Source organism: Melanostigma gelatinosum (genome assembly GCF_949748355.1).
Source record: "Melanostigma gelatinosum genome assembly, chromosome: 10".
NCBI classification, from domain to species: Eukaryota; Metazoa; Chordata; class Actinopteri; order Perciformes; family Zoarcidae; genus Melanostigma; species Melanostigma gelatinosum.
The window spans coordinates 5481889-5508373 of NC_136643.1; the positions used below are offsets into that span (position 1 = coordinate 5481889).

The 26485-nt window shown below is 42.5% G+C and overlaps 2 protein-coding genes across 2 annotated transcripts; both read left to right on the forward strand.

The window, feature by feature from the left end:
• The first annotated feature begins 9611 nt into the window (after positions 1–9611).
• cdc16 (cell division cycle 16 homolog) lies at positions 9612–18099 on the forward strand. The gene is made up of 18 exons (XM_079277527.1): positions 9612–9792; positions 9978–10032; positions 10316–10413; positions 10562–10600; positions 10734–10874; positions 11907–12066; positions 12180–12274; positions 12632–12765; positions 13191–13270; positions 13384–13433; positions 13513–13586; positions 13698–13823; positions 13947–14099; positions 14571–14634; positions 14750–14811; positions 16367–16502; positions 16922–17012; positions 17148–18099. The coding sequence occupies exons 1-18, from the start codon at positions 9745–9747 to the stop codon at positions 17399–17401; spliced, it is 1860 nt and encodes a 619-aa protein (XP_079133653.1). The 5' UTR covers positions 9612–9744; the 3' UTR covers positions 17402–18099.
• Positions 18100–20117: 2018 nt separating this feature from the next.
• upf3a (UPF3A regulator of nonsense mediated mRNA decay) lies at positions 20118–25221 on the forward strand (the record flags this gene model as incomplete). Its single annotated transcript, XM_079276450.1, has 10 exons — positions 20118–20258; positions 21357–21463; positions 21594–21700; positions 21918–22016; positions 22128–22238; positions 22338–22393; positions 22486–22644; positions 22737–22870; positions 23836–24136; positions 25033–25221. 10 exons carry the CDS (start codon positions 20118–20120, stop codon positions 25219–25221), a joined length of 1404 nt encoding a protein of 467 aa, XP_079132576.1.
• Positions 25222–26485: the final 1264 nt, after the last annotated feature.

The window sequence follows — 26485 nt, forward strand, 5'->3', positions numbered from 1 at the left end:
GGCCTAATCGTTTTGGCCCAAAAGAGACGGGTCTATGAAGCAGTTTAGCCAATTGCTGATTCAAGATATAAATGAGTGACATACAATTTGGCCAATCAGCGCCAGAAATGATTTTTGGGACGGATAGAGCCTTGTCGACCAGCTACTATAATCAAACAACGAAGGGATCTGTATCTGCCAATATGGATCATCATTGATCGGCAATTAGCATCGGCAGAAAAAAAAACATGATCAGGGATCTCTGAGAGTTATATTTGCTCTTTTTTTCTTTTGTGCTGCTCCGATCAGTGAACCGATCCGAACCGTGAGTTTTATGATCCGTTGCCCCACTAATTATCATTATCATTAGGATGGAAGGAGGTCAAATTTACATCATTAGATTTGTTCCAATGTATATCGTTATTGCAAAATATTTCTCTCTTCATATGGATATATTGATATCCTCATTCATAAATCTATGAATCGTGAAAGCATCTTACAGTGACACTTTGAACTTGGAGGATTGAATTTACTCAACTTTTAAAAATTGTATTGGCAGCCAATGTTATATTGGCTTAACTCATCACATGACAGGGGCCCAAAAGTGGTTGAACGGTTGTAGATCTTGCCATGTGGGCCCGCCTCTTTACATACGTTGCTTAAAGTCCCCGCCTGAACCTTTATCTGAGTGGTTAAGCAGTCCTTGAAGGCTTGGGCACGGTTCAGCCGAGTCTTGTCACTTAATAATTTATCAATCAGTTGCTCTAGACCAGCGGTTCCCAAACTTTTTAGGCCACGCACCCCCTTCTACATCCCGACCGGGTTCACGCACCCCCAACCCCCCCCCCCCCACACACACACACCTTAAAAAAAAAAAGCAACAGAGCCGCATAAAAATCGGACGAATGAGAGAACAGTTTGCTCGCGCGTGGCGTTTGTTTACAAGATAAAAAACACAAAAACTCTTCCTGCACCGTGCCTTCGAAAAAGTAACGGACGTAACGTTACGAAGGTAACGGACGAGTGGCCAGATTGGCCACATCTGTAGGCTCGTCTACTTGCAGAGAGTAAAACTCACTCTTCTTCACGCGACCGACCAATGTAGCCAGGATGTCTTCGGACAAAGCATCGATGCGCGCGACAGTGTTGTTGGACACCGGATTCACGTCCAACTTTTTCGCTTCTCTCTCTCCAATGATACATTCCACCATCTCTTTAACATTTTCCCTCTCCACCACCGCCTCTCCTTCTCCCTATTACGCGGTCAGAATACTACCACAACACGCCGCCTGTCTTCGGCAGAAATGCGCTCATCCACGCACGGGAACAACACCGAGTTGTAATATATACCTCCATAACACCCTGCCACTCTCGGCTCATACCTCCCCAGCAACGAGGCACATCACCCGGTCACAATACCTCCAGAATGTCCCCCGGGTGAAATCCGGGACCTGGTTTTATGGTTCCGAGTGGCCGGCGCTCACCCGTTGGCGCTGGGACGCGAGGTCTCCAGCCGTCCCCGCCGTGAGGCACCCGATCGTCAGGTCTGTCAGCCCTCGGAACAGGCCGCGGGTCAACAACTCGTGGGTGGCGGGGTAGAGGCGAGGCAGATCACAGAAAAATAATAAAGACTAGAGTACGGCAAAGATATGTTGATGAGAAGCGTATTTGTACGTCAAACACAAACGTAATCAGGGAGAGAATACGTTCGTGGTAAAACGTAATTAAGAATGCATTTTAGTTTTGGGGGAACGTAATTTTTAGGAGACGGGACTGCACCGCCATTACATTTTTCCTCTCGCGCACCCCCTAGAGGCAGCTCGTGCACCCCCAGGGTTGCGCGCACCCCACTTTGGGAATCCCTGCTCTAGACTCTAGAGCAAGTAACATGTAATATGTTTAAACCTACTATGATTGATGGATCCTTCAATACCCAGACCAAGAGGGGATTAGTCACATTAAAATATTTATATGTTGATGATGCTTTTGCATCATTTGCGCAGCTGAGCTTAACATTTTTAATCCTCAACTCTCTTACTTCTTGAAATACCTACAACTGTGCAGCTTTGTGTCCTCACACTCGGCTCACTTTCCATCATTAGCTCTCCTTATGAATCTGTTGTGGAGCTCAGTTCCTGCACTAAAGCGATGATTAGCAAATCTACTCTTTCAACTCCGACAATCTAGAAGCCCTGACATGTTTAAAAAGACAATATGGAGAAGATTTAGACACATAGTTTTCAGAGGACATGTGGCAATCCACAGTACATGTGACACACTCATCGTCAATTAGTTTAAAACATTAAGTAATACCATTTAAAATTGTACATAGACTGCATTGGTCTTAAGCGAAAGTGGCCAAATCTACACCAAATATCGATCCGCACTGTGATCGCTGTGGAGCAACACCATCCACTGTATCACATATGTTTCAAAATTAGCAGATTTTCTTGGCAATCCATATTCAAATTCTACTCTGATATGCTAAAAATAGCAAGATAGCAATATTTGGTATGGTACCGCATGATCTATGTCTCAACCAATCGAGCAAAAACAAGATAGCCGTTGCTGCGCGGCTAGAATACTTGTATTGCAGATGAAAAGAAAAAAATGTCCCCAACTTTCAATCCATGGATTCAAGATCTTATGCATCATCTGTGCATTCAACTTTTACACCAGTTCTGGATCAGGAAGGAAAGTTTTAGGATGGCCTCTTAAATTCAATTCCTTATTCTTTCAATGACGGCAAACATTATCTCTTGATCAACTCTCATAATTCAGAGTTCTGTGCCTCATGAAAGCACCTGAACACAACACAAGACAGCAGAGGCTTTCAAATCAGTTCACAATAGCTCGAATAAATTTAAGGTCTATAAAGTTTTTCCACAAATTAAAAAGCCTCTATCACAATGGCATGCTTTGAAAATTGTGGCTCAGTTATGTAGAGAATGTATGAGACATTTTACATAGTACAGAACGATTAACTCCAAAGCTGCACAGGTTGAAAAAACAAAAACAAACTGCATCAAGGTTTGTACCATTTAGAAAATCTGTGAAAAGAGTGATCCTGTCAGATACACGATGATTATGAGACACTGTTTGTTTTCTGCAGGTTTTAAAACCATGATACAGGGACGAGGGACCTTGCCAGTAACCAAGACACTGAGATTTTTCAAAGAGGTAAAGTTGCCAAGGGAAACAGGAGAACATTTATAGTTGTGAACAACGCCAAGGTTACATTGAAGAGCACAAAATCTGGGCATAAATCTGGGTTGTGTTGGCTCACTGCAGCCGATTAGTCCAGCATGTTACAGTCCTCGGCCTCGCGCCGCCTAATTTGTTATCCATAACTCATTCCGCTGTTATGTAACTGCACTGTGGCTCTTTTTTTAACTTGTAAAGACTGACGTCGTTCATTATTCATACCCTTTCATGGCGCGGATATATCCGGGATATAGGCCTGCATGAGTTTGAGCGTTAAAATGGGGCAAACTTCCCCGCATTCAGGGAGGAAGTGCAGCATGCGCCAAACTGTCATCGAAAGAGCCACTTTTAGAGGGATGAAGCCTATTTCCGAGTCAAAGCATCCGTTCCTCTGCAGCTCGGCGGCATTAATGGAGCAGCGGGGGCTGAGGGTACGTAGCCTTGGAGTCGTTACATATTCTACCGTCCATTAGCTGGAAACTGTGTTGACTTTAAAATGACTTCCTGTAAATCAAGTGTGAAGGGTTTTCAGACGTCATTAGAGTTAAGGGTTCGCTACCCAGGGGGGCTGTGTAAGTCGGGTTTAGGGTTTTTTTTGCACAAAGAAAGGAGCAGGTGAAGGGAGAAAAAAAGAGGCGCTGATAACCCTCCCACATGATATTCAGACAGAATGGTCGTTGCATTTTCTGATAGGTTTAAATGTGAAGAATCAGTCTTTCATCTTACTTGCATGGTCAGGAACCCTAACGAGCAGGCTTATAGCCGGTGTGATGCTGACACCTTCCCACGGGACCTGTTACCGTAGTCACTTTCCATCACACACATTTGCAAAAGAAGGAAAACTTTGATCTTGACCCTGGGGGAATGCACAAACTCCTCCTGCTGATCTCACTGCGGTTCTGGTCACAGGCTCGGACTAGAAAGATATCGGCCGTGAAGGACCTGCTCGTATTTGTCTCAATAAGCGGAGAGACGGGGCGGCCAACAGGGGAGACCGGGTTTCTGTTCAGTTGCCAAAGTGTGACAAACCCAGCGAACAAGTAGAAAAATAAGTAACATTTAAGATAAAATAAGATAATCCTTTATTAGTCTGCAGGATTACAGCAGCAACATGGAAAGTGCAACATGAGACTTCAGTTGGAAAAAAAAAAATAGTATAGGCTACAGTAAATTATACCGTTTTATGTTTACGGTATAATGAATAAGTAAACCGTTAAAGATCAAACAAAAGATACAATTACAATATAATCAGATATACTTTCATTATTGGATTCCTCATCAAAGCAAAGTACCTTGTATACAAACAGCTAGACCTGCACTACCATACACAACATATGGTGATGGAGGAGAGTGTTACACTGTTACATGTTGTGCAGCAGCAGTATACAGTTCCCCTTCTTTCTCCGATTGCTTTACAGTAGAAGCATCCTTTCCATTGCGCACACGCACATACACACGCACGCACACACGTGTAGCAGGTCTTAGGTCCTTGCTTTGGCACGTCCAAGGGGCAGATCTGAGACTCAAGCGCAGACAGACACTGGAGACGAGGTGAAGATTAAACTTAAAGTTCTTTACTTAAAAAGTCAAACAAAAACTCAGAGACTCCAAGAGAAGCAAACCAGGAGCACGCACGAGGGAGACACAAGACTGGCACAGACAGGGGCACGAACAAGGACGATCTGACAACCAGAACAGGGAAAGCAGGGGAGTATATATGTGTGGGGTGATGAGGAGATCGAAGGCAGCTGGGTGGACTGGGCAGGTGAGAAGGATGAGTGCAATCAGGAGAAACACACACACACAGACACAGACACAGAGACACGGGAACACAGAAGGCAAAGCCTAAACCGTGACATTGCACTTGTCATGTCCCAGAGAGACCGTCTTATTCCCACAATGGTGCAATGGAAGATCCACTAGTGCGCTGGTGAGACTTCCCTGGAACTGGTAGCATCCCCTGCCATTCAGGACATGAAAACAAGCTTTGTTATTTGAATCTTATCTTCTTAATTGATCATGATACTTACAGAGCCAACAAGAAAAAATGACTTTTTGTTTTTTTATTTGACTTATGTGTTTGTTACCACATTCAGTGACAATGGATTGTGGACAGTGATTAATAAAAAAAGAAAAGCTGAAATTAAGTGTAAACAAACATTTTGAGTGTTAAACACAAAATAATTGATTTGCACGAGTATTTAAAATGATGCTTGTAAAGCATCACTGATGGAACCAGTTGTTATTAGGTGCCATGTGATCTGAATGCATGGAGATGTCCTGTGAGTAATCAAGGTTTGACAAACTAGGTTTGGTTATTTAAGGAAGGCCCAGCTACATTCTTCCATTTCCTGGCAGAAACTGATATAAAGGTGGATCTGGTGCAGCTGTAAGTCTGTTGAGAGCAGCTTTTGCTCAAAGTGATGCATGCACAGTGGCCTTAGTTACCTCAGCAGATGCCCAAACCACTATGCTGAGTTTTCGCGACTTAAAAGTTTCAGTGGACTGCACTCCTTATTAGTAAAGTTGACATTTTGAGTTAGCTCAACTTTTTCCAAAGGGATTTGTCGACTCAACTTTAAAAAAGGTGTTAGTACAACAAATTTGAAGTTGGACTTTTTAGAGTGTGTGAGAGGCCTTGAGGTTAGTTTCTTCCCTGTGTTTTGCATTTCCTCCCTCTGCTCGTGTTGGTTTCCTCTGGGTGCACCAGTTTCTACACACCAAGAGCATGCAGGTTAGGTGAACAGTAGAGACCCCCAAAGCTAATTAGTGTAAATGGTTGTACGCCACCTTTTATCGCCAGTGTGTGCTGAGATTAAAAATCGGTTGTTTGGTGTAAGTAAGCACACCAGCAGAGAGTACCACTCTCATTCAATTTACAAGCACATTGAATATGATTTTTTGCAGTGTCCCTACAAGCATGTTTTTTATGTTTTGAAGTACGATCGAAAAACAAATCACAAACACAGAATGTGGCAGATCGAGAGGCACCCATCTCTGAGTCGATATATGTTATCACCCTGGCATCTGCCATCTGTCCCATCAACACGTCTCTGCTTCATACAACAAAGTAACAAATTGGACCGGTATGGTTTTACTGCCCGTCTTTCATTCACCGCGCTGGGAAAGGGGGGGGGGGGGGGGGGGGTGCAGTTAATTGGCTTGTGAAGGCATCTATGGGGCGATGTCAGACATGAAGAATCGCCTTTGTGAGGGCAACTTTAGAACAACTACTGCAGTTACAAGCTGCCGTATTAATCTGTAATATACTCATAAAAGTATGCGGTGCAATTATTTGCCAGCATATTGTTTGTGCATTGATAGTTGGCTGCACAGGTAACATACATGTGTTACATATTGACATTCAGTTCAGTTTGCCAGTCTGAATCTTGTTACAGTTAACATTTAATTCAATGTACACTGTGGTGCATGGGTGGGGGGGGGGGGAAGGGCGGCTTAATTATCTACTACAGTTTCATGAGTGCTGTGGTTGTTCACTCTGGCGTGGAATTTGAATTATTAACAAGTTATGATCTCAGTTGCAGCAAAATAGTTGCCGTAACCAGTTCTGGTCAGCAGGGGGCAGTGTGGCGATATAGATGTTCATTCATGAAGTCATATCACCTCAATGGGATTCATTCAACAAATCCTTGATGATGTGCCCCATTGTGTTGTACTGTCCAGAACAGATATTGGGTACTAAACATGATCATTTATCATGATACCACTGCATAATATGCAGTGCTGTGTGGTGTATGGATTGGATTTGATTTAATGTAGTTGTCTAACATTATATAAACTCAATCCCCCTTGTTGCAGGCGTCAACCTGCAGTGTCGTTTGTGCCAGCAGATTTTCTGCACTGACTGCATAAGTTTAAGTTTCCAAGTAACTGTTACCAAGGCTGTTATTGTCTGCATGAAGCAAGGAAGGAAATACAGTCGCCTGCATTCCCCATGACCTCATTAATTCAATGCTTTCAAATTTTGTTTTTTTCTTTTCATTTTGCAATACATGTAATAATTCTGCATTCGATTTACTTATTTCACGATCAACATGTTTAACAGATCCCTTTGGAAGTCTGATCGGTGTTGGAAAATGAGTGTAACCTTTTTTATTTTCCAGTTTAAAAATAGCATGGGCACATTTAGAAAATTCAGTTTGTATTTCCAGCTTTGAACTGTGTGGCAGCTCATTTCACAGTCCCCCCCCCTCCCCCCTCCAGCCTCCTCACTAATTAGCCTATCTCGGTGTCTGTGTGTGTGTCTCTGTGTGGAACCTGCTAAACAAGGACATCGTTTGAAACCATTCATTCATCTCCGCTCTCCACAGCAGCTGTCATGGCAACTGCGTATGACTGGCAGAAAACAGTCTCTGGAACCGGAGTCAAGCGAGACGCTTCAGAGCACACACACTCTCTCCTGGGCTGATGAAGAGCTGTGACATTGAGGTGTGAGGTGAGTCAGAGGAGGGACCGGGTGAGGTAGTGATACTGTTCACTGTGCGATTCATTCTGGACCACAGCATTAATGCAACATCATTTAAAAGTCTGTGGTTTTCTAGTGGAGGTCGGGGGCTGGTGGTATAGCACTTTAGTTTAATGTTTTGTATCGACAGGGCCGTGATGGCGCATCGGGGGTATCAGCCCCTGCTTCCCACTGGAAACAAATACCTGCAGCAGAAATTTGACATGGCTTCATATGATTTACACAGGGGGAAGGTTCGGACAAACATATGCCCAACTTTGGTTTGTGAAGTGACTTAATACCTTCCTATTATTCCATATTTTTAAATGTTTTGACCTACGCCTCAAGTTTTTATTCCAGTCACAAATTAACCTATTTTTCAAACCAGTACGTGTTGCAATGATTCAGTGTCATTCATTGCTCTACTCACAAAGTTGTTTTTTTTTTTCTTGTCTCCCAAGGTGAAGTCAGCCAAACCAACAATCGACATGACTCCACCGAAGACCTATAGTCACCTGACAATCAAGCTGAAGAACCAAAAGGTGGCTGTTTTCTCTCTCACGTTTTCAACTCATTACGTCCACAGGATGGCAGCAGATGTATCAGTGTCGAAAACCACCCAGTGAAGCCTCAAAGCCTCAAATAAATGAAGAGTGCAGTGAATATAAGAATGTTTTTAAATTTCAACCTGAACACTGTGTGGCAATGTCCAATCCTGTGTTATTGCATTAAGCTTGAAGAAGAGTTGGCAATGATGATTCAGAGGAAGAACAATGTGCTCGTGGAGGAAATATCGCACATCATGAGGATAAGTGGAGGAGTTGACAACAGGAATTATTACGACTCAAAAAGGTCGGTTGAGGTTGTGGTAGAACTATCGATGTAAAAGTACATATGAAAGTGAAGCAACAAGTTGTAATGGCGAGAAATAAGGTTGCCCTTGACACTGAACCCAGTCGTAAAGCCTGTGTTTACTGTTCATAGCAGCCTTGGTGCTGAGAGGCGACAACTGGAGCTGCTCCGTATTACCAAGGACAATCAAATGATCCTGTTCCGTCTCAGCCAGTGCAGCTCTCATTATTATCTGAGGAGCTGGCATGAGGGCTGGCTCAAAACTCTCAAAGTGATGGACAGCATTGCACATTACCCACGAGGCAGGACAAGCCAGCAAAAGGTTCATTTTTGTTCCTTCTTTTTTTAGATATATTCATGCATTATCTGTCACTTCTGCACTCACAATGACCCCTTAAACTGTATCATATGATCATATGCTTTTTGTGCCAATTTCAGGGACAAGAAAAACATGGCAAGAAGCGCAGTGATGATAAAGAACAGAAGACCAGCGCTGGTGCAAACATACACAGTCCTGCAAGCAACAAGGCCAATAGCAAAGCAGAGTCTGGGTAAAATGAAAAGAGGAAAGAAACCAGCAAGAAAGAAGGTACAAGAAGAGAGATACAGCAGGACATAGTAACATACCAAATGCAACTGAGAAATACATCTCGCAGGATACACCTGAGAATCCTGGTTACTGAAGAGGGATAACATGTTTTATTATTTTAGTAAACTTCTTCTTTCTTCACATTAAAGAGACTCTTTGTGCCACTATAGGCAGTTTTGAAAAAACATATATGTACAGAGAAACTGTACCTAAATCCTGCATGGCACTCTAAAATAGAGAAGTAGTAGTTTTGTATAGGCTGTGTACCGCGTTAAATTCATATGTCTGTGGTTTATGTAAATGTGACAAACTGCATGATAACCATTTGTATTGTTTCTTTCACAGCACAAATACAACAATAAATAAATCAAGTAAATATTTGTATATTGTTTTTATGTATATACTATTATTTTACAGCTAGACATACAACGAAAGTGAAAGAGTTCATGTGGAACTGTCTATCCAGTATGAGTTTCCATACGGCACAATTTTGCAGGACACCCGTTGCAGAAAGAAGCCGCGGATTTGATTTTACGCTGCTAGCAAGCTAGCACTTACTGTTTTGTGCATAGTTTGATACACTTCATTGTTTTTGTCTCTAAGAATGACACGCTTTTTATAGTCAGAGCGATAATTGTAAAAAGGAAAACTCAAAATGAATCTCGACAGAATTCGAAAGCGAGTACGGAAGTACATTGACCAGGTAACAATTAGCCTCATTTATTTCTGACTTTCTGTGCTGCTAGCTAATACTAGCTTGGGAGCGATACAGCTAGCTTGACTGGCTCGCTAACTCAAAAGCTATCAGCCGGCCAGGCTGCCAGCCAACTACAACAATAACGATATATTTGAGTGACTATTGCCCTGTCTTTGTGTGTTTCTTCACAGCAACAGTATCAAAGTGCTCTGTTTTGGGCCGACAAGATAGCGTCCCTGTCTCACGGTGAGTTAGTGCTATAACCGCTAACGTTACGCCAGCATGAGAGTTGATTTAACCTACCAATCTTCCACCTTAATTTACTATGCTAATCTTATCAGCACTGGCGTTTTATAGAGAGAGAATACGTGTTAAATGTGACATTGTTACGTACACTCACAGCTGAAAATAAACGTAACTTGAATACAGTAGCTTGCCAACAGCTGCAGTGTTATTGTGTAGCCGGTCAGTGATGACTCTAACGTCAGAAGTTGATGACCCCAATACTACCTCTTTGTTTGGCATGCAGAGGATCCCCAGGATATCTACTGGCTAGCTCAGTGCCTTTACTTGACCTCACAGTACCACAGAGCCTCCCATGCCCTCCGCTCACGGAAACTTGACAAGGTAATCGCAGGTTATGTTTGCAAAGCTTTGTGCTGGGGAAGTGGGTGACGAGGTTTATAACACAAATCAACATGTATGTATTTGAAGTTATCACTGTCTCCCTGAAGTCAGTCCCTTGTCTGAAACGAACATGTCCTCTCTCGCACAGTTGTACGGCGCTTGTCAGTATCTTGCTGCTAGGTGCCATGTAAGTAACTCCAAAATACACACTGTCAGTCATAAACCCTCCTCTACATGTGCTACAGAATATAATATAGAGAGAAACCTACCAGATATTGCCCATGCTTTAGATTCATTATCCTTTTGATTGTTTTGTCTAGTATGCTGCCAAAGAGTTCCAGCAGGCCTTGGATATCCTGGACACAGAGGAGTCAGCTTATAAGAAGCTGCTGGACAGGAGTGTGAAAGAGGACAGTGGGACACCAGAGTCGGCCAAGGATTGGGACATGTCCCCTGCCGCTGTAAGTATGGACTGCCGTTGAGACACTGGAATATATTGAATGCCGTTAGATGAGAGATTTTGGACTGTCTTCTGTCAGTGTTGCATGATCGAATCTCATTACTCAACATTGTTCTGTTCATCACCACTCAACTTTTTTTTAACAATCGTATTGTTTAATGCTGTTACTGCAAATATGTAGCTGTACTCTGCCAGCGAATTTTCTCAGCCGTGTGCAGTTAGACTTCGCACAAACACTCTCACCACCAAGTTCAGTTGTATTTACGTTGTTGGTAGAAATGCATTCTTTATTTTTTTTTAAACCCTAATTTAGTATTTTTGGGAATTCGTATGGTTCCCAGAATCCTCAAAAGCAGTGCTGCATATGCAGTCCCTATAAATCCTTTATTTTCAAAAATTTAGAAACTAATATTAGCAGCTTTTCTTTTTCTTTACTGTTAAAAAAATGTCTACACAATAGATGACCTCATGCATTAATATTGATTGACATATAGTGTTTAAGTCCTGCAAAAGCATTCATTGTCATTAATGCTCGCTAGTTGAAAGTTTGAAAACAATCATATTTTTTACAGAGGAAAACTATAACTAACAATAAGATCTTTTTCATCCACACTAGTCACTTATGAGATCATTGTTTATATTCATCAGATTCAACAAAGATGTTTAACTACTACACAACAGATATGGTCATCTCTACTGACATTCACGTCATGGAGTTCACCTGCTCAAAATTGCCCCTGCACGACCGGCTTGTATGGATAGTAGATCATATTCAGTGGTGAAAACGTGCTCTAGACGTGGCCATTTATAACCATTGTTATAACAGTTGAGTGCAGCAAATATAAATGTATTTATGTGACATTTAATGCTGTCATGAAATACTTTCTATGTCAGGATATGAGAGTTGTTTCTGAATGCTGACAAGGTCCGGTGTTGTTAATGCCGTGGACGGAGCTTAAACACTATATAAAGTTACGAGTACTGTTGTATGTATTCACTAAAGACTCTTTCTGTTGTCTCTAACATATTTCAGGTCAACAGCTCCATCTGTCTCCTGCGGGGTAAGATCTATGATGCCATGGACAACAGACCGCTGGCCACCTCAAGCTATAAAGAGGCCTTGAGACTGGATGTGTACTGCTTTGAAGCCTTTGACCTGTTAACGTCCCACCACATGTTGACCGCTCAGGAAGGTGAGGCTGATCTGTGGCGAGGATGTGTACTGACCTATTTCTTTTCTACAGCTATGATGTTCATCATCATTTCAACAACTTGTATGTGAAAGTTGTTGTTCATTTTTCAATAGAAAAAGACTTCCTGGACTCACTTCCTCTGAGTCAACAGTGCACCGAGGAGGAGGAGGAGCTCTTACACTTCCTATTTGAGAATAAGTTAAAGAAGGTATGGGGCTCTGCATTTAGTTTTGATTTATATTTGATTATTATTAATAGAAGGATAAGTCTGATGATCGTCATATTTTCTTATTCTCTGCTAGTCCTTTGAAAATACCAAAACCAACAATGAATTGAGCCGACCAACGAGTATTGTCTTTGTAGCCTGATATAACTTAAAGGTATTCCTCTGTCTTATCGACACATAGAGAGCTAACACCCAAATGTTGCTCTCCAGTGTACCCTCCTTAATCAGTCTCCTTTCTCTGCCTTTTTCATGACCTCGTTTTATCTTTCACACCTACTCACATTTAAACCCTAAAACCACCTTTCTCTCACACACACACACTCCTCCTTCCCCCTGCAGTATAACAAGCCCAGTGATTTGGTGGTGCCAGAGATGGTCAATGGTCTTCAGGACAACTTGGATGTGGTGGTGTCTCTTGCCGAGAGACATTATTATAACTGTGATTTCAAGATGTGCTACAAACTCACCTCAACGTGAGTGTCTTCCTCTCAGTCTGTGATTGATCTTTGTGTAATGTGGATAATTATAAAGAGACACTGTAGAAATGCGAGGCTTGCATTCATCACAGCGACATCATACACCGTAAAAATCCCATGACAAAGATCATTCTCACCTCTGTATGTAACTTGTAGCCTGCTTTAATGTCCAGCTTTGCCTGAAATTCCTACTTAACCCTCAACCAGACAAAGTGGTTTTGACTAATACACATGTATGGATCTGTGTCATTGTATAGTAACATTCAAACCTAAAAAATCCATTAAATAATGCCCGAAATCACAGTGTAGTATCCAATCATATGATGTGGATTACATTCTATGTAACGGTTGACAAGTTAAATGCAGTAGAATGTTGGTAAAAATGCACGACCACTTAATGCAGCTCTGTGTTTGTATTTCAGGGTGATGGTTAAAGACCCCTTCCATGCCAACTGTTTGCCGGTCCACATAGGAACTCTGGTGGAGCTTGGAAAAGCAAACGGTAAAATATACATCGCATTCATGCATGAAGCAGGTTTTGTTTGATTGTATTATAGTTAATTGGTCAAATTTGCTCAGTAAGCTTTTTTTTGTGTTGTTTTTTTTCCTCTGCAGAATTGTTTTACCTCTCGCACAAACTTGTGGACTTGTATCCCAACAACCCAGTAAGTGTTGCAGCCTATTCCGCTCTTTTTTTAAAAACATAATTTACAGTAATTGATAACCATCAAAAACCTTTATCAGGTATCCTGGTTTGCTGTCGGGTGCTACTATCTCATGGTGGGCCATAAAAACGAGCACGCTCGGCGGTACCTCAGGTATGCAGTCGCACACTCAAAAGGAAGCACATCCTGTCTGAGGCCACAGAGCAGGCTGTTTATATTTTGGTGAAGTTATGCAGGTTATATAATATTGTGTGTCTCCTGTAGCAAAGCCACCACGTTGGAGAGGACGTACGGCCCTGCATGGATCGCCTATGGTCATTCTTTTGCAGTGGAGAGTGAGCATGACCAAGCCATGGCTGCATACTTCACCGCTGCCCAGCTGATGAAAGGGTAAGTACACGACTGACCTGTCCTGGAGATCCTGACAGCCAGAGACATACCTGTCTCTTTAGCAATTGCATTGGCAATTTTGCCATTTCTGGTGACACTTGTTTGTGGCTCTCTCTCATCCAGGTGCCACTTACCCATGCTTTACATCGGCCTGGAGTACGGTCTGACCAACAACTCCAAGCTGGCAGAGCGTTTCTTCAGCCAGGCTCTCAGTATCGCTCCAGAGGACCCGTTTGTCATCCACGAGGTGGCGGTGGTTGCCTTTCAAAATGGAGAGTGAGTCATGGAGCCACAAACACAAACAACCAACATGTAGGCCTCCAGATTGACAAAGGTAGCCTACATGTTATTGGCAGCACAAAGGAATGTTGGCACACAGCGGTGGTAATTGTAAAAGCTGGTTTTAACAGATTACAAGAGGACACGTTTTCTCATAAAACCCCACTGGTATCTAGTCCTGCAGATAGTTTTAGTTTGTTTTGAGGGGGTTTTGATATCTGTGCATCAAATCAAATTACATTCACCTGTTATATTGGGATGGCAGAAAATATGTCAAAAACTCAAATCAAAAATCTTTTAAAATGTTTTAGTTGTTTTCTGAAGTCTGTGTAATGACACATTAAAACATGTAGACAACACATTTAACTAACTCATAATGCACCTCATTTAAATTACACACACATTGGTTTATCTTAAAAAAAATAAAATCGTGTTCTGTACAAATGTTTTTCACATTTATTGCTTTAGCTGGAAGACGGCAGAGAGGTTGTTTCTCGATGCAATGGAGAAGATCAAAGCCATAGGAAACGAGGTAACGGCTGATTCATTTCATTAAAAAGGTCTGAATGTGTGAATGACAAACAACCTGAAGACATGACCACATGTTAATAATGTGTGCTTTTTTATGTTTTTCTTTCAAATGTTAGGTCACTGTGGACAAATGGGAGCCTTTGTTAAACAACTTGGGTCACGTGTGTCGGAAGTTGAAGTAAGTACGGAGCCAATTTTCCCAGGTCATTTTCTATTTCAATGAATGGTCTCAAAGTGGCCCAACAGGGGAGATGGCACATACGCTACTAATATGGGAGGCTAAATTTATCCCAAGTGGATTATTAAAGAAGATCGGTGAGTGCACTCTGCTCTAATTTGTTCATGCCCCATCTTATATTATTTTCATCACCTTCCTCATACAAGCTATTTTCAGAGATGCGCTCACTTGTTCTGTCGCAATCATTCAGAATGCAGGGCCCTCGTTGGGAATTCATGAAAAGACCCTTTAATGAATTATGCATAGCCACCACTCAATAGATATAAGGGGCTTTGCAGAATGTGCGCCACACAAGTGGTTGTTTTGAAAGGCTGAGGTAGTTTTTATATAGAACGAAGGTTTCATCATACGGGGTGAGTGTGTTAACGTTAGTGAGTCATTGACGCATCCATCTCCATTCCTTGTATGTAAAACCATAGAAACACAGCTTCACATGTGCCGATAGGAACACTCTGTAGTGCATGTGTTATCGTGGTATTGCTGAAGTAGGGTCAACATGATAATCGGGACTGCACAATGACTTTATGATGTTGTGCTGCTAGCACTTTTAGCTCACCTGACCCGCCAGATAATTTGTTACACAGAATCATCTGAGAAGCCGTCATTGTTTGGAGAAGGGCAGGCCCTTTTTAAAAGATACTTGGCAGGTCATTGGATGAACCAGCTGTCAATCAAACTCTTGCCGAAGACTTCACACACACATCAGCCACGGTAGCTGCCAGTAGCTCCACACAGGACGCTGACTGGACCAACTGTGGTTTCGAACACAAAGGCATTACTTGAAGCCTGACGAGGTGGATTTTTGTGTGATCTTGAGATATCGTGAGAATCCAGCTGCCGTGCGAGGTTAACCTTTGGCTGGCACTTTAAAAAACGGTTGAACAAAACTGTTCTCTGCATTTGATTGTAAAACGATTATAACTGAAGTGTGTATATACTTTTGGACGTCATCTATTTTTTGTTTTATGATCACAACGCCTTCATGAAATTGGCTTGTACCTCAGCCACAAACTCACTTAGTCAGGATCAGCAGACATGCGTCCACAAAGAAGACCTGTTTGGTCATTGTCAGACTAGATGTACACATACCTAGCAACCGTTTGCAAAGCAGTGGCAGCAGTAATCTGCTGATGTAGACACGTGTGTTACCGTCACACAGAGGGACGCACATTGAGCAGAAGATATGCTGTATTTAGCAAAACCTGAACAATTTGCAACTTCAAACATGCAGCTATAAAAATCTAAAAACCTTCCCTTGGTGCACTCATTGCCTACAAAATGTACAAATTTGAAAATTGCTGATATGGCCTTGTTTATCAAAATACATTGTTTATTACTGTGTTTGACTTTCGTTACTAAACTAAATCATGGAAACCAGTAATTTGGTCCCTTTAAATGTACTATTTGATGAAATGTATTTTGTCACATTTCTGCAAACGTCCTTTTGATATTTTGTTGGATTCATCGATACAGACTTTGTACTTTGTTTCTGTAGAAAGTACGACCAGGCTCTGGAGTACCACCGTCAGGCTCTGGTGTTAATTCCTCAGCACGCCTCCACCTACTCGTCCATAGGATACGTGCACAGCCTCATGGGAGACTTTGAGAGCGCTATCGACTACTTTCACACGGTATAGTGCCATTGTCTTCAGTTTATAAGGGCTTTATTTCTAACTTAAACACCTTGAGTCATGAAGGATTGATGGTCTACTCTGCAAGAAGGAATAGGAGTTACCATGGAAGTCAGAACTTTCAAAGGACACAGTTTGTTGATAAGCTAGCTGTCTTTTTAGAAAACAAAATAAATGTAAGCATTAAGACCAAGTGCAAGTGAACACCACCAGCTGTATGTTTAAATGAAAATAAATATTGTGTAGAAAAAGTTTTTGTGGTATGGGACTTTATTTTTTTATTTTCAATAGAATAAATGCACAAGAGGGAGCATAAAATCGTCACCTGTGATAGGTCGATTGTTTATATTTTTCTCTGTATGTCAACAGTTATGTTTTTGTAAGAAACGTAAGAAGTCTGTTTGTTTGTTTCTGTGCAGGCACTCGGACTGAAAAGGGACGACACGTTCTCTGTGACGATGCTCGGCCACTGTATTGAGATGTACATCGGTGACACAAATGCCTTTATAGGTGCTGCAGTTTCACATCAGTTGTCTTTTATCTTTGGAAAATGATGCATGATCAAATTTTGTTGCAAATATTCAAACATCTGTGCTGAGACAGCAGCTGACATTTCGGGCCTGTCGTCATTTGTCTCCACAAAAGGCACAGACATCAATGACAAGGTGCGAGGCGGCTTGAACACTCCGGCGCTGATCAAGATGCTGAACACTGCGGAGCCCAGCGACCTCCTGGCCACGCCCAGATTGGAAGACGCCAGCATCACGTCCTTGGAAACGCCGCTGTCCAATCAGGACAAGATGATGCTGGAGACGCCTCTGCGACTCTCCCTGACCCTCGAGTGCGACATGTACGAGAGCGACATGATGCTGGACACCTTGTCGGACGCCAGCACGTGATCTCATCCCGTCGGGAGGCGGAACTGTCGCAGCAACGGGTTGTCATAGGTACACATATCCGAGCCCAGGGACAGCTATCGAACTGAAACTCTGGCACGTGTCCTCCACCAATGGTTCCCTGTGGATTCTCCCTCTTGTGCATTAAATATGTTTGTTCCTGTAAGTGACAAAACACGGAACACGCCGTCGTGAACATTATGAGCGTAGGTAAAAGTGTGTGAATTGCTATACAGCGCCTGCTGTATTCATTTTGCAAGAATGCACTTTAAAAGGGGGAATTAACATGTGCCTCGGTGAAGGGGTTGAGTACTTGGACCTTGGGTTGAGCCCGGAGATCCTGTGGCCCTCTGACACTTAACTGAGCAGAGCAAACACAGCCGCACACCTCGCATCGTATCTAACAGACTAAAAGTCACTTATTACTGCCTATGGCAGGAGCCTCCGTGTTACTCGACCTGTGGATTTAATAAAGAGCCAGCTTAAGCAGTTTTTGGTGAAAACTATTCCTGTGATTACTCAAATAAGCCATGCATTTATCTTAAAAGATTCCAGCATTTCTGTATTTTGTGTTAATAGGAATATTGTAATGACAACAGGGCTGGGAAACACTTCATATTATCTTGATTTTTTTCTCACAAAATTACTTTCAAAATCCTGACTGAGGATGAGTTGTGTTTGAACCCTGTTGAGATGTGAAGTCCTGCCTATATGAACATGCTCTTGTATATGTTTAAATTACTGATTTGAACCAACAAGACAATTTTACATTGGGTTTTTTTAATACTGTAATATAATTAGGTAATTATCCTGACATTAGCCCACATACGTATAATATAGTTATTAGTACAGAATTATACAAAATATCACTTGCTAGTTAGCACATTGCGTATCATGTGCTGTGCAAACCCCTCCAGAGAAAAACACACGGTAGTGTGAAACTGACCGGAGATCAGACCGTCCTCTCAAATGTCATGCTCCGGTTTAGGGGGAGGAGTGATCTCTCTCAGCCCTCCATCCATCCATCTCTCTTCACATTTACGTACAGTATTTTCCCGTTCACCTCCCTTTTTTCACCCAATGGAGAGCGGCCGTAGTCGCTCCAAGAGAGATGGGCTGTACTCCGTCTAAAGCGGCGGTCATTTACACCCAAGACCAGGTGTGCCGGGACCTGGACACCTGCTCCACTTTTGTTCCCAGCCTGAAGAGCTCTGTGTCGACCCCAGAGAGAGCTCGGCTGTGTGAGGAGACCAGCAACGGCAGGCAAACCTTCCTCAGTGGTGAGTTTATGGTCAGTTTAAAAAACAAAGTTGACTTTAGTGATCCAGTTCAATAAAAATGCTCTCGGATACTTTTGTAAAAATTTATTTTGGCCAGACGATGTGCTCAAAATAAAACATAATAGTATGTTTTATTCATCGTACAAAGGCCCATATTTCCATTTGAAAAGTATCGTTGGACTTTTTTAAATGATTGTTTTTCCTCAGTTCCCTGCCGAGACGTCCACGGGCGGTCAGTGAGCCAGTCCTCCCACGAGGAACCTTGGAGCCCAGCGGACAGCTCGCACTGTGCGGGTCAGTCGAGCATGAAGCCCCGCAGCCCGACCCCGGACCTGCACGTTGACACCGAGGGCTGCTGGACTGCCTGACTGTGCTCCGACCCTGCAGGAACATGGAATGACACTGGGGGCATTAAAGGGACGCGCGCAGCAAATGGGACTCGCTTTTGTTTTCACACCACAATGTGCTTTATTTGGAGCTAAAATAGTTACTTTAGCGGCAGCGAAGACTTACGTGACAAACATACGCTGGTGTTTACGCATTTACTAAAGCGATGACCTGGTCGATGTGTTCGTTTAATTTTACATGTGGCATATTTAGTTTGCAATATATAGTAATGTTGTGGAAAATAGTACATTTACTCAATTCGTTTAGGCTACTGAAGTACAATTGATTACTTGTACTTTAGTATTACCAATTACTCTACGATTCAGAACGAAACATTGTTGTACTACATTTACTTTAGTTACTATTTACTTTGCAGATTCAGATCAAAATATTTTCATCAAATAAAATATGCTGTATTAATACCGGTTGAGACACCACTTTATATTCAATAGGCTGTAAGTTAAAATCACCCCCACCGTTACCAGTTACAACGTTAAAGAGATGCGTGCATTCATCAAAGATCATAGTCCAATACTATTTTAAACATTATACAGAAGCCGACTGTTCTGCCAAATACGAACTTTAGCTTTTGGTACTTTAAGTATAATTGATGCTGATCGTTTATACAGTTTTTTCATTTAAGATGTAACCTTTATTTAACGAGCAAAGCCACTGAGGTTAAAATCTATTTTACAATAGTGTCTGTTGAAGATAGGCAGCACCAAAAACAACGAGTTGATGACAAATAAGACGGATAACACTAAGCAATGGCAAAAAAAAGAATCAAAATCAAACAGAAGAGCAATTATATAATAGTGGAAAACATTTTCTAATAGACCATGTAAATGATTTCATCCTAAAATAAAATTCACATTATTTTGCTTCGCACCCTGGACAGTGTCCGCGGGCGTCACGAGAGATATACGGGCTGCAGACGCAGTTTACAGCGGCGTGATATAAGAGCTCCGTCTCTCGCTTTTGTCTCGCGATATACCCACACTCTCGCGAGCGTACGGTGATTTAACACGGGCGAGAGAGGGAGATGGAGAGAAATGAGGTCTGAAAAGGACCAGATGACCGCGGGCAAGGAGAAAAGCGTCGTGGAGATACAGTTCAGAGACGTCCCGAGGGAGCAGGAGAACATTCCCGGTAACCTGAAGCAGAAAGAAGAGAAGAAAGAGGTTTTCACTAAGGTGGGTAGGCCGCGCGTTAGCGACGTGTCGCATTGTTTATACGCTGTGTGGGGAAGACAGACATGGAGGGGTGGTGGTGATCATTTCAGCACCGCGGACAGCGACAGGAGGAGGACGACGGACTGGAATAAACGACCTGTCAGCCGGACCTGTAATCTCATACTGTTTTATATTTTAGACTTTATTGGACGTACGCACGAAACTGTGTCCAATCTAGTCGGCATTCTATGTTTTAAAACAAGCTGCATCAACATTTTAAGCGCCATAATCCCGCCTTTAGGATCTTAACTCCTAATTTCCCCAGTAGCTAAAGAGTTCCAAAGGTGTCATATGTATCTGAATAATGCAGAACAAAATCCATCATTTACAGTATTTATTACAGTGCATTAGAGTCAAAAACATTGACAGAGTCAAAGTGATGGCTTCGAAATGCTTGTTTCATCTGTGTTGCATTTTTCTGTTATTAAAATATGTTTCAGGTTAACAACAATATCATTCTGTCAGAATCATACCTGTAAACTCGAAGCTTGTTCCCATCCTTATGTTAAAGGTCAAGTGTGTATTAAAAGCTAACAGTTAAGGAATTTCACCATGGTCACATGACTTCACCTCACCACTGAGTGTTTGAGCAATGTTTGTCTGCACAGCATCGGAGTTTCTAATGAGCAGCCCATTGGCAGGGTCAGAGAGTTAAAGGGATACTCAAGCGGTTTAGTCTAGGACTTCCATAAAAGTAATGTGTGTGTGTGTGCGTGTGTGTGTGTGAAGCTGCAGTGCAGTAATGAACCGCCAAATTGTAGTATGCTCTTTTTCATGAGCGTGGAGCACGAGAAAAATGCTGCAAACCATTCATATCTGACTCTCATGATGCCGTCTGACTATCCAAGCTCCCCCACTTCTTGGTTTTGAACCCCCTGCTGAGCTTTTACCCCCTTGTGTCATTGTCTGATATGTGTTCCTGAGATCTGGAATCAAGATCTTAATAACAGATGTCACAACCTTGAGCCGATCTTTCGAGAGAGAAACCTAATGATCTTGATTACCAACAAAGTGCTTCCCGCTGAGCCGAGGAAATAACATAGAAATGGTCGATTTCAGGTGGTGATCCGAAGGCTTCCACCTAACCTGTCAAAGGAGCAGCTGGAGGAGCAGCTCAGTCCGCTCCCATCCTATGACTATTTTGAGTTCTTTCCTGCCGATCAAAGGTAATCACGATAACCGTTTTATCCAATCAACAAGCAGTAACCAGCTATATTTATGCGATATATTATGATATCAAATCATCTTTGCCTTACGTGTGAATGTGTGTGACTCTCTCTTTCTCTCTGTCCACAGTCTTTACCCCCACCTGTTCTCCAGAGCGTATGTCAATTTCAAAAACTCTGAAGATATCCTCCTGTTCAGGGACCGATTCGATGGCTACGTCTTCATCGACAACAAGGGTATTTCTCTCCCTTCAAAGTCGGTTAGGCTTCGTCGGCCACGACACAGCATGTATTCTGCCTTATTGAATGAAAACAAGATATGTTTGTTTTACAGCTGCAGGCTGGATTTAATGTGCCCGAGAGGCGGCTTTAGAGCTTTTGTTGCTGTCTTTACTGTTTGATTGTGGACGTCTGTTATATGACGAGCTGCCTTTTTATTTCATTATTTGCTCAGGCCAAGAGTATCCTGCCGTGGTGGAGTTTGCCCCCTTCCAGAAAATCTCCAAGAAGAAGGTGAAAAAGAAAGACACCAAAGCCGGGAGCATTGAAGAAGGTGCTGAAATATAGAGTTTGAGCCATCATTAAAAACTAAATACCCTGACATACACAGACTTAGACATCGCACCATATTGTACACTCATTCTGGATCTTAAACCCCATTCAGACCCAGAGTACAAGCGGTTCTTGGAGAATTACTCCTGTGATGAGGAGAAGTCTATGGCCAACCCGGAGACTCTGCTGGGAGAGATAGAGGCCAAGACCAGGGAGCTCATAGGTACAGGACCATATAGATCAAGGTTCAGGTTTATATGGGTTCAAAGAATACTTCTGTCTACTTGTCTAAAAAAACATTTCCTCCCTTGATTGATTTTAGCCAAACGGACAACACCACTGTTGGAGTACATCAAAAATAAGAAAATCGAGAAACAGGTGAGAAAAGACAAATACTTGAATGAAAAGAAATGACTTGACAAACTGCTTTGAACAATCCTCTCTTCAACGTGCCACATCTCTTCTCGCAGAGAATAAGAGAGGAGAAGAGAGAGGAGAGGAGAAGGAGGGAGCTGGAAAAGAAACGACAAAGGGAGGAGGAGAAGAGGAAGCGGCGGGAGGAGGAGAGACGCAAACGAAAGGAGGCGGAGAAGCAGAGGAAATTGTCCGATAAAGATATCAAAATCAAGGTGACGCTCCGTCACTTAGATACTCATTTGTTCGTGGATGGTGCAGTAGCGTGTAATAATGGATTTTTGTCTTTTTGTAACTGCATATCCAGCTCCTGAAGAAGAGCGACAGGGACGACGATGTGGATTCAGACCGAATGAAGGACAAAAGTGACGTTGGGGAGACTGACAGATGCAAATGGGAGAAAGCTGGAGGACAAACGAAGTCCAAGGACCCCAAAGAAAAGTAAGGATGGTTTGGGGAGGGCATTGTGTGAGATGGACCCTATTCCAGATCTGTTAGCACTCTACATTCAGGACATTCAGGCACACCTAGGCTGCAGAAACAAGTCCACCTCTCAGTGAGTGTATCTTCTGCTAATGTGGCTGGCTCAGCCTAAACAGTTCTCTATTTAACCTGAAAGGACCATTTCATAGATTCCAGAGAAGTTGGAAGTAAAAGTTCTGTTTTTGAAAAGTGTCCAAATATGCACGCTTCCATGCACCAGCTGAAGTAACTGGAGGTACCTATCTATTCTCGCCTTAGTTTTTTCGTTTGGCCTCATGTTCTGGTTCACACAATGTTTTGGCACTTTTTGGATTTGATCAAGGTTTTCTGATTGATATGAGCATGCATGACGTAGGCCATATGAACCATTCTTTACTGTCATAATAATAAAGATGCTGTGTTTACATCTAAATCTTACTTTTCAGCTTTCTTAATAGCTGTAAACTTCTCAAATTACTTGAAATAAAAGCCTTAGGCTCGTTACTAGTTAAGTAGTCCATGGATAATTGCTGATCTGTAATGAATAAATATATTATTTTCGAACCACTGATGAAGTAGTTACAGTAGGCACGAATCTTCCAGTGAAAAAAAGAGGGGCAACTCTAACACCTAATTTCAAAATATATATCAGGGTTGGAATCTGCTATCACTCACTAAATAGTTCTCAAATAATTGATGAAATGTATTAGTGCTGGAAAAAAAATCAGAGAAAGTTGTGTTTTTAATTGAGTTAAAACCTTGTTTTTTGCAAACCATCATCTAAAACTAAAATTGTTTTAAATTTGAATGGACATCTATATTTTATGGTTGCAAGAAACACACATCTGACTGTGATCTGCTTCCAACAATTCTGACAATCACAACTGGGCCTGTGTAACCCTGACGTTATGTGGTGTCTATGCAATCCCCGCTCTGACCACTAGGGGTCAGCCTGAGAGCGACAAGGAGCAGAGAGAGCAGCACGGCCGCAGACAGAGGGATAAGGATCACCGGGGGAAGGACGAGGAGAGGAAACGGCAGCGGCACCACTACGAGTTTGACAAGTTCATGCGGCGCAAAGACGAGACCAAATGGGGGAAGGGCTACTGCCAGGACCGAGCCAAGAAAGAGGGGCACCATCATGGCTATTCCTACTGCCCCGACGGGGGAGATAAACTGGGAAAGGAGGACAGGGAGGACCTGGGTAACAGGAAGGAACGCCTCCGAAACAAGGTGAGCGAGAAGGTGAGCATGAGATGGGGGGGAAGGTGACACCCAATTACGTGTAACTGTGTCTCAGATGTTTGTTGATGTGTGTTTTTTTTTTTTACAGATGATAATCATCAGCTCCGAAAAATCTTGTTTCTTAACTTTCAGTGTATTTGTGTCAGAGAAACGGTCTCTTTCATGCCTTGATGCCGGCGTAGAGATAGCACTTAACCGCGTTACAGTGAACATTCTACAGTACGCTTGTCTCTTTAAATGTCACGTAAAAAGAAAAGGTTTCTATTTACGTGACATTTAATTTCACAACGTCCCTGAGATATTGCGGTCACTAGAACGGGACTGACAACCCTAAAACAATGCCCCCCCCCCCAAAAAAACAACAACAAACAAACAGGAAATCAGGTGAACATGAAACCCTAAATACCTCGTAAGGATACATTTTAGTGGCGATGGCTCATAGAACGTCTGGTGCGCCAACAATTTATCAGTGCTAATCATTCAAGAATGGATGAAGAAATGAATGATTTTTTCCAACGTTAAAAAAATAAACATTACAAAGAAAATGTTACAGATCAGACAATTTGCATTAAACAAAGGGAGTAGGTAAGAAACTTAATCCGGTCGTCGTTCTTCTACGGTGCGTTCACTTACTGATGTACATGCGGAAGAGCATTTGAACGTTGAAAAGGCTGTTTTCTGTACCTGCCGGCCCCAGTGCATGCTGGGATACACTTCAGCCCTGTGTGACTCGTGAATAAGCGGGTAAAGAAGATTAATAAGTATGTGTGTGTGTATAAGTATGTGTGTGTGTGTATATACATATACATGTACATTGTATATAGACATATTATTTGTATATTCAAAATGTGTGCTGCTTGTCTCTCCCATGTCCCTGCTCTCTTGTCTCCCTGCAGGACCGTCCAGCCATGCAGCTCTATCAGCCCGGCGCACGCAACAGGAAGCGCATGAGCTCAGCTGGCAAAGGCTACGACTGCATCCCTGTGGGCCACTCCCCTGAACCCGGGACGGAGCACTGCTATGAGGCGGTCGCTATGGCAACGGGCCTGGAGAAGGGGTTTGAGAAAAGCAAAGATGAACAGTGAGCAGTCTGGATGTTCATAATACAAAACAATAGAAATAGCCTATTCAGCTGATGGTGGCAGATTTGACAGGTTATCATTGAGCTTTTAAAAATAATATACTCCATTGAGGGAGAAAGGCACTTCAAAAGCAAACAAATCTTTTAATCGTTGGCATCTGTTTTAGGTGTAACAGACAACAAAGCTGTGAATGTTGGTCAAGGTTTTAGTTTTGCTGGAGCATGAACATTTTAAGTACTCACTAAATATTTTGTCTCACTGTTTAGTGTTCAAAGAATCCTTTGAATGAACCATGTGAAAAATACTAAGAACAGGCTCGAACTAAAAAAGTGCACTCAGTTGAGTGCAGATCTCGGCCTGGTGTTTCTGCACCGACCAGTGCTGGTTGAATGAAAAACCACACTTGCTCCCCATCTTAACCCCGGTGCGCTTCAGACACGTTTTTCACTCGCACGTATCACGCAACAGATAGGCTCTTATTTTAATCCAGACAGCTGTCTGCACCGGCTCGGTGCAGCTGAACTGTCGTTTACTTTGTAACGCTTCATGTCGACAGTTTAAAGCTTCCTCTGAACAGAAACTCAGTCAGTCCTGCTGTGTGTTTAGTTCTGTAGCTGCTAGCTCTGTTAGCCAAACACAGTGGAGGACTCCCACCGGCTGCTAACAGCTAAATAACTCCCCTGCTACCAACAGAAGAAGACACGCTCCGTAGTAATCAGAGCTCATACATACATACATGCATGCATGCAGTACATACATGCAGTACATACACGCAGTAGATACCTACATGTATACATGCAGTACATACATGCAGTACATACACGCAGTAGATACCTACATGTATACATGCAGTACATACCATGTATACATACAGTACATACAGTACATACATAAACAGAAAGCTGGATCACTGCAACCACGAGAGGTCCTTAGGCATAAATGAGCACAACAAACATAAGGCTAATAGATCCAGCAGTACGCAAGATTAGCCATGGACAGACACAGAGATGCTCACTCACGCATGCACACACACGCCACCCAATACATAGTCTCCTGGCGGATATAATAATGATAGTTACCTTAATGATAGCACAACCAGTGTCCTTCCTTTTGGTCATCTGAAGTGTGTCCCTGTAAGAGGCAGCTCTCCTGTCGTATCCGTCATCGATTGTCTGATGAAACCATGACCTCACCCTCTGCAACATACCTTGTTACCAAGCCTTTGTAGACTCCCCTGAACCTGGATGTTTTAAATAATCCTATATTT

Excerpts from the sequence above, each read along its gene's own strand:
- cdc16 (XM_079277527.1), top strand. The coding sequence starts at position 9,745 with ATGAATCTCGACAGAATTCGAAAGCGAGTACGGAAGTACATTGACCAG. Across the intron at positions 13,271-13,383 it reads GGAGCTTGGAAAAGCAAACG|AATTGTTTTACCTCTCGCAC; the intron begins GTAAAATATACA and ends TTTCCTCTGCAG. Across the intron at positions 14,812-16,366 it reads CACGTGTGTCGGAAGTTGAA|AAAGTACGACCAGGCTCTGG; the intron begins GTAAGTACGGAG and ends TTGTTTCTGTAG.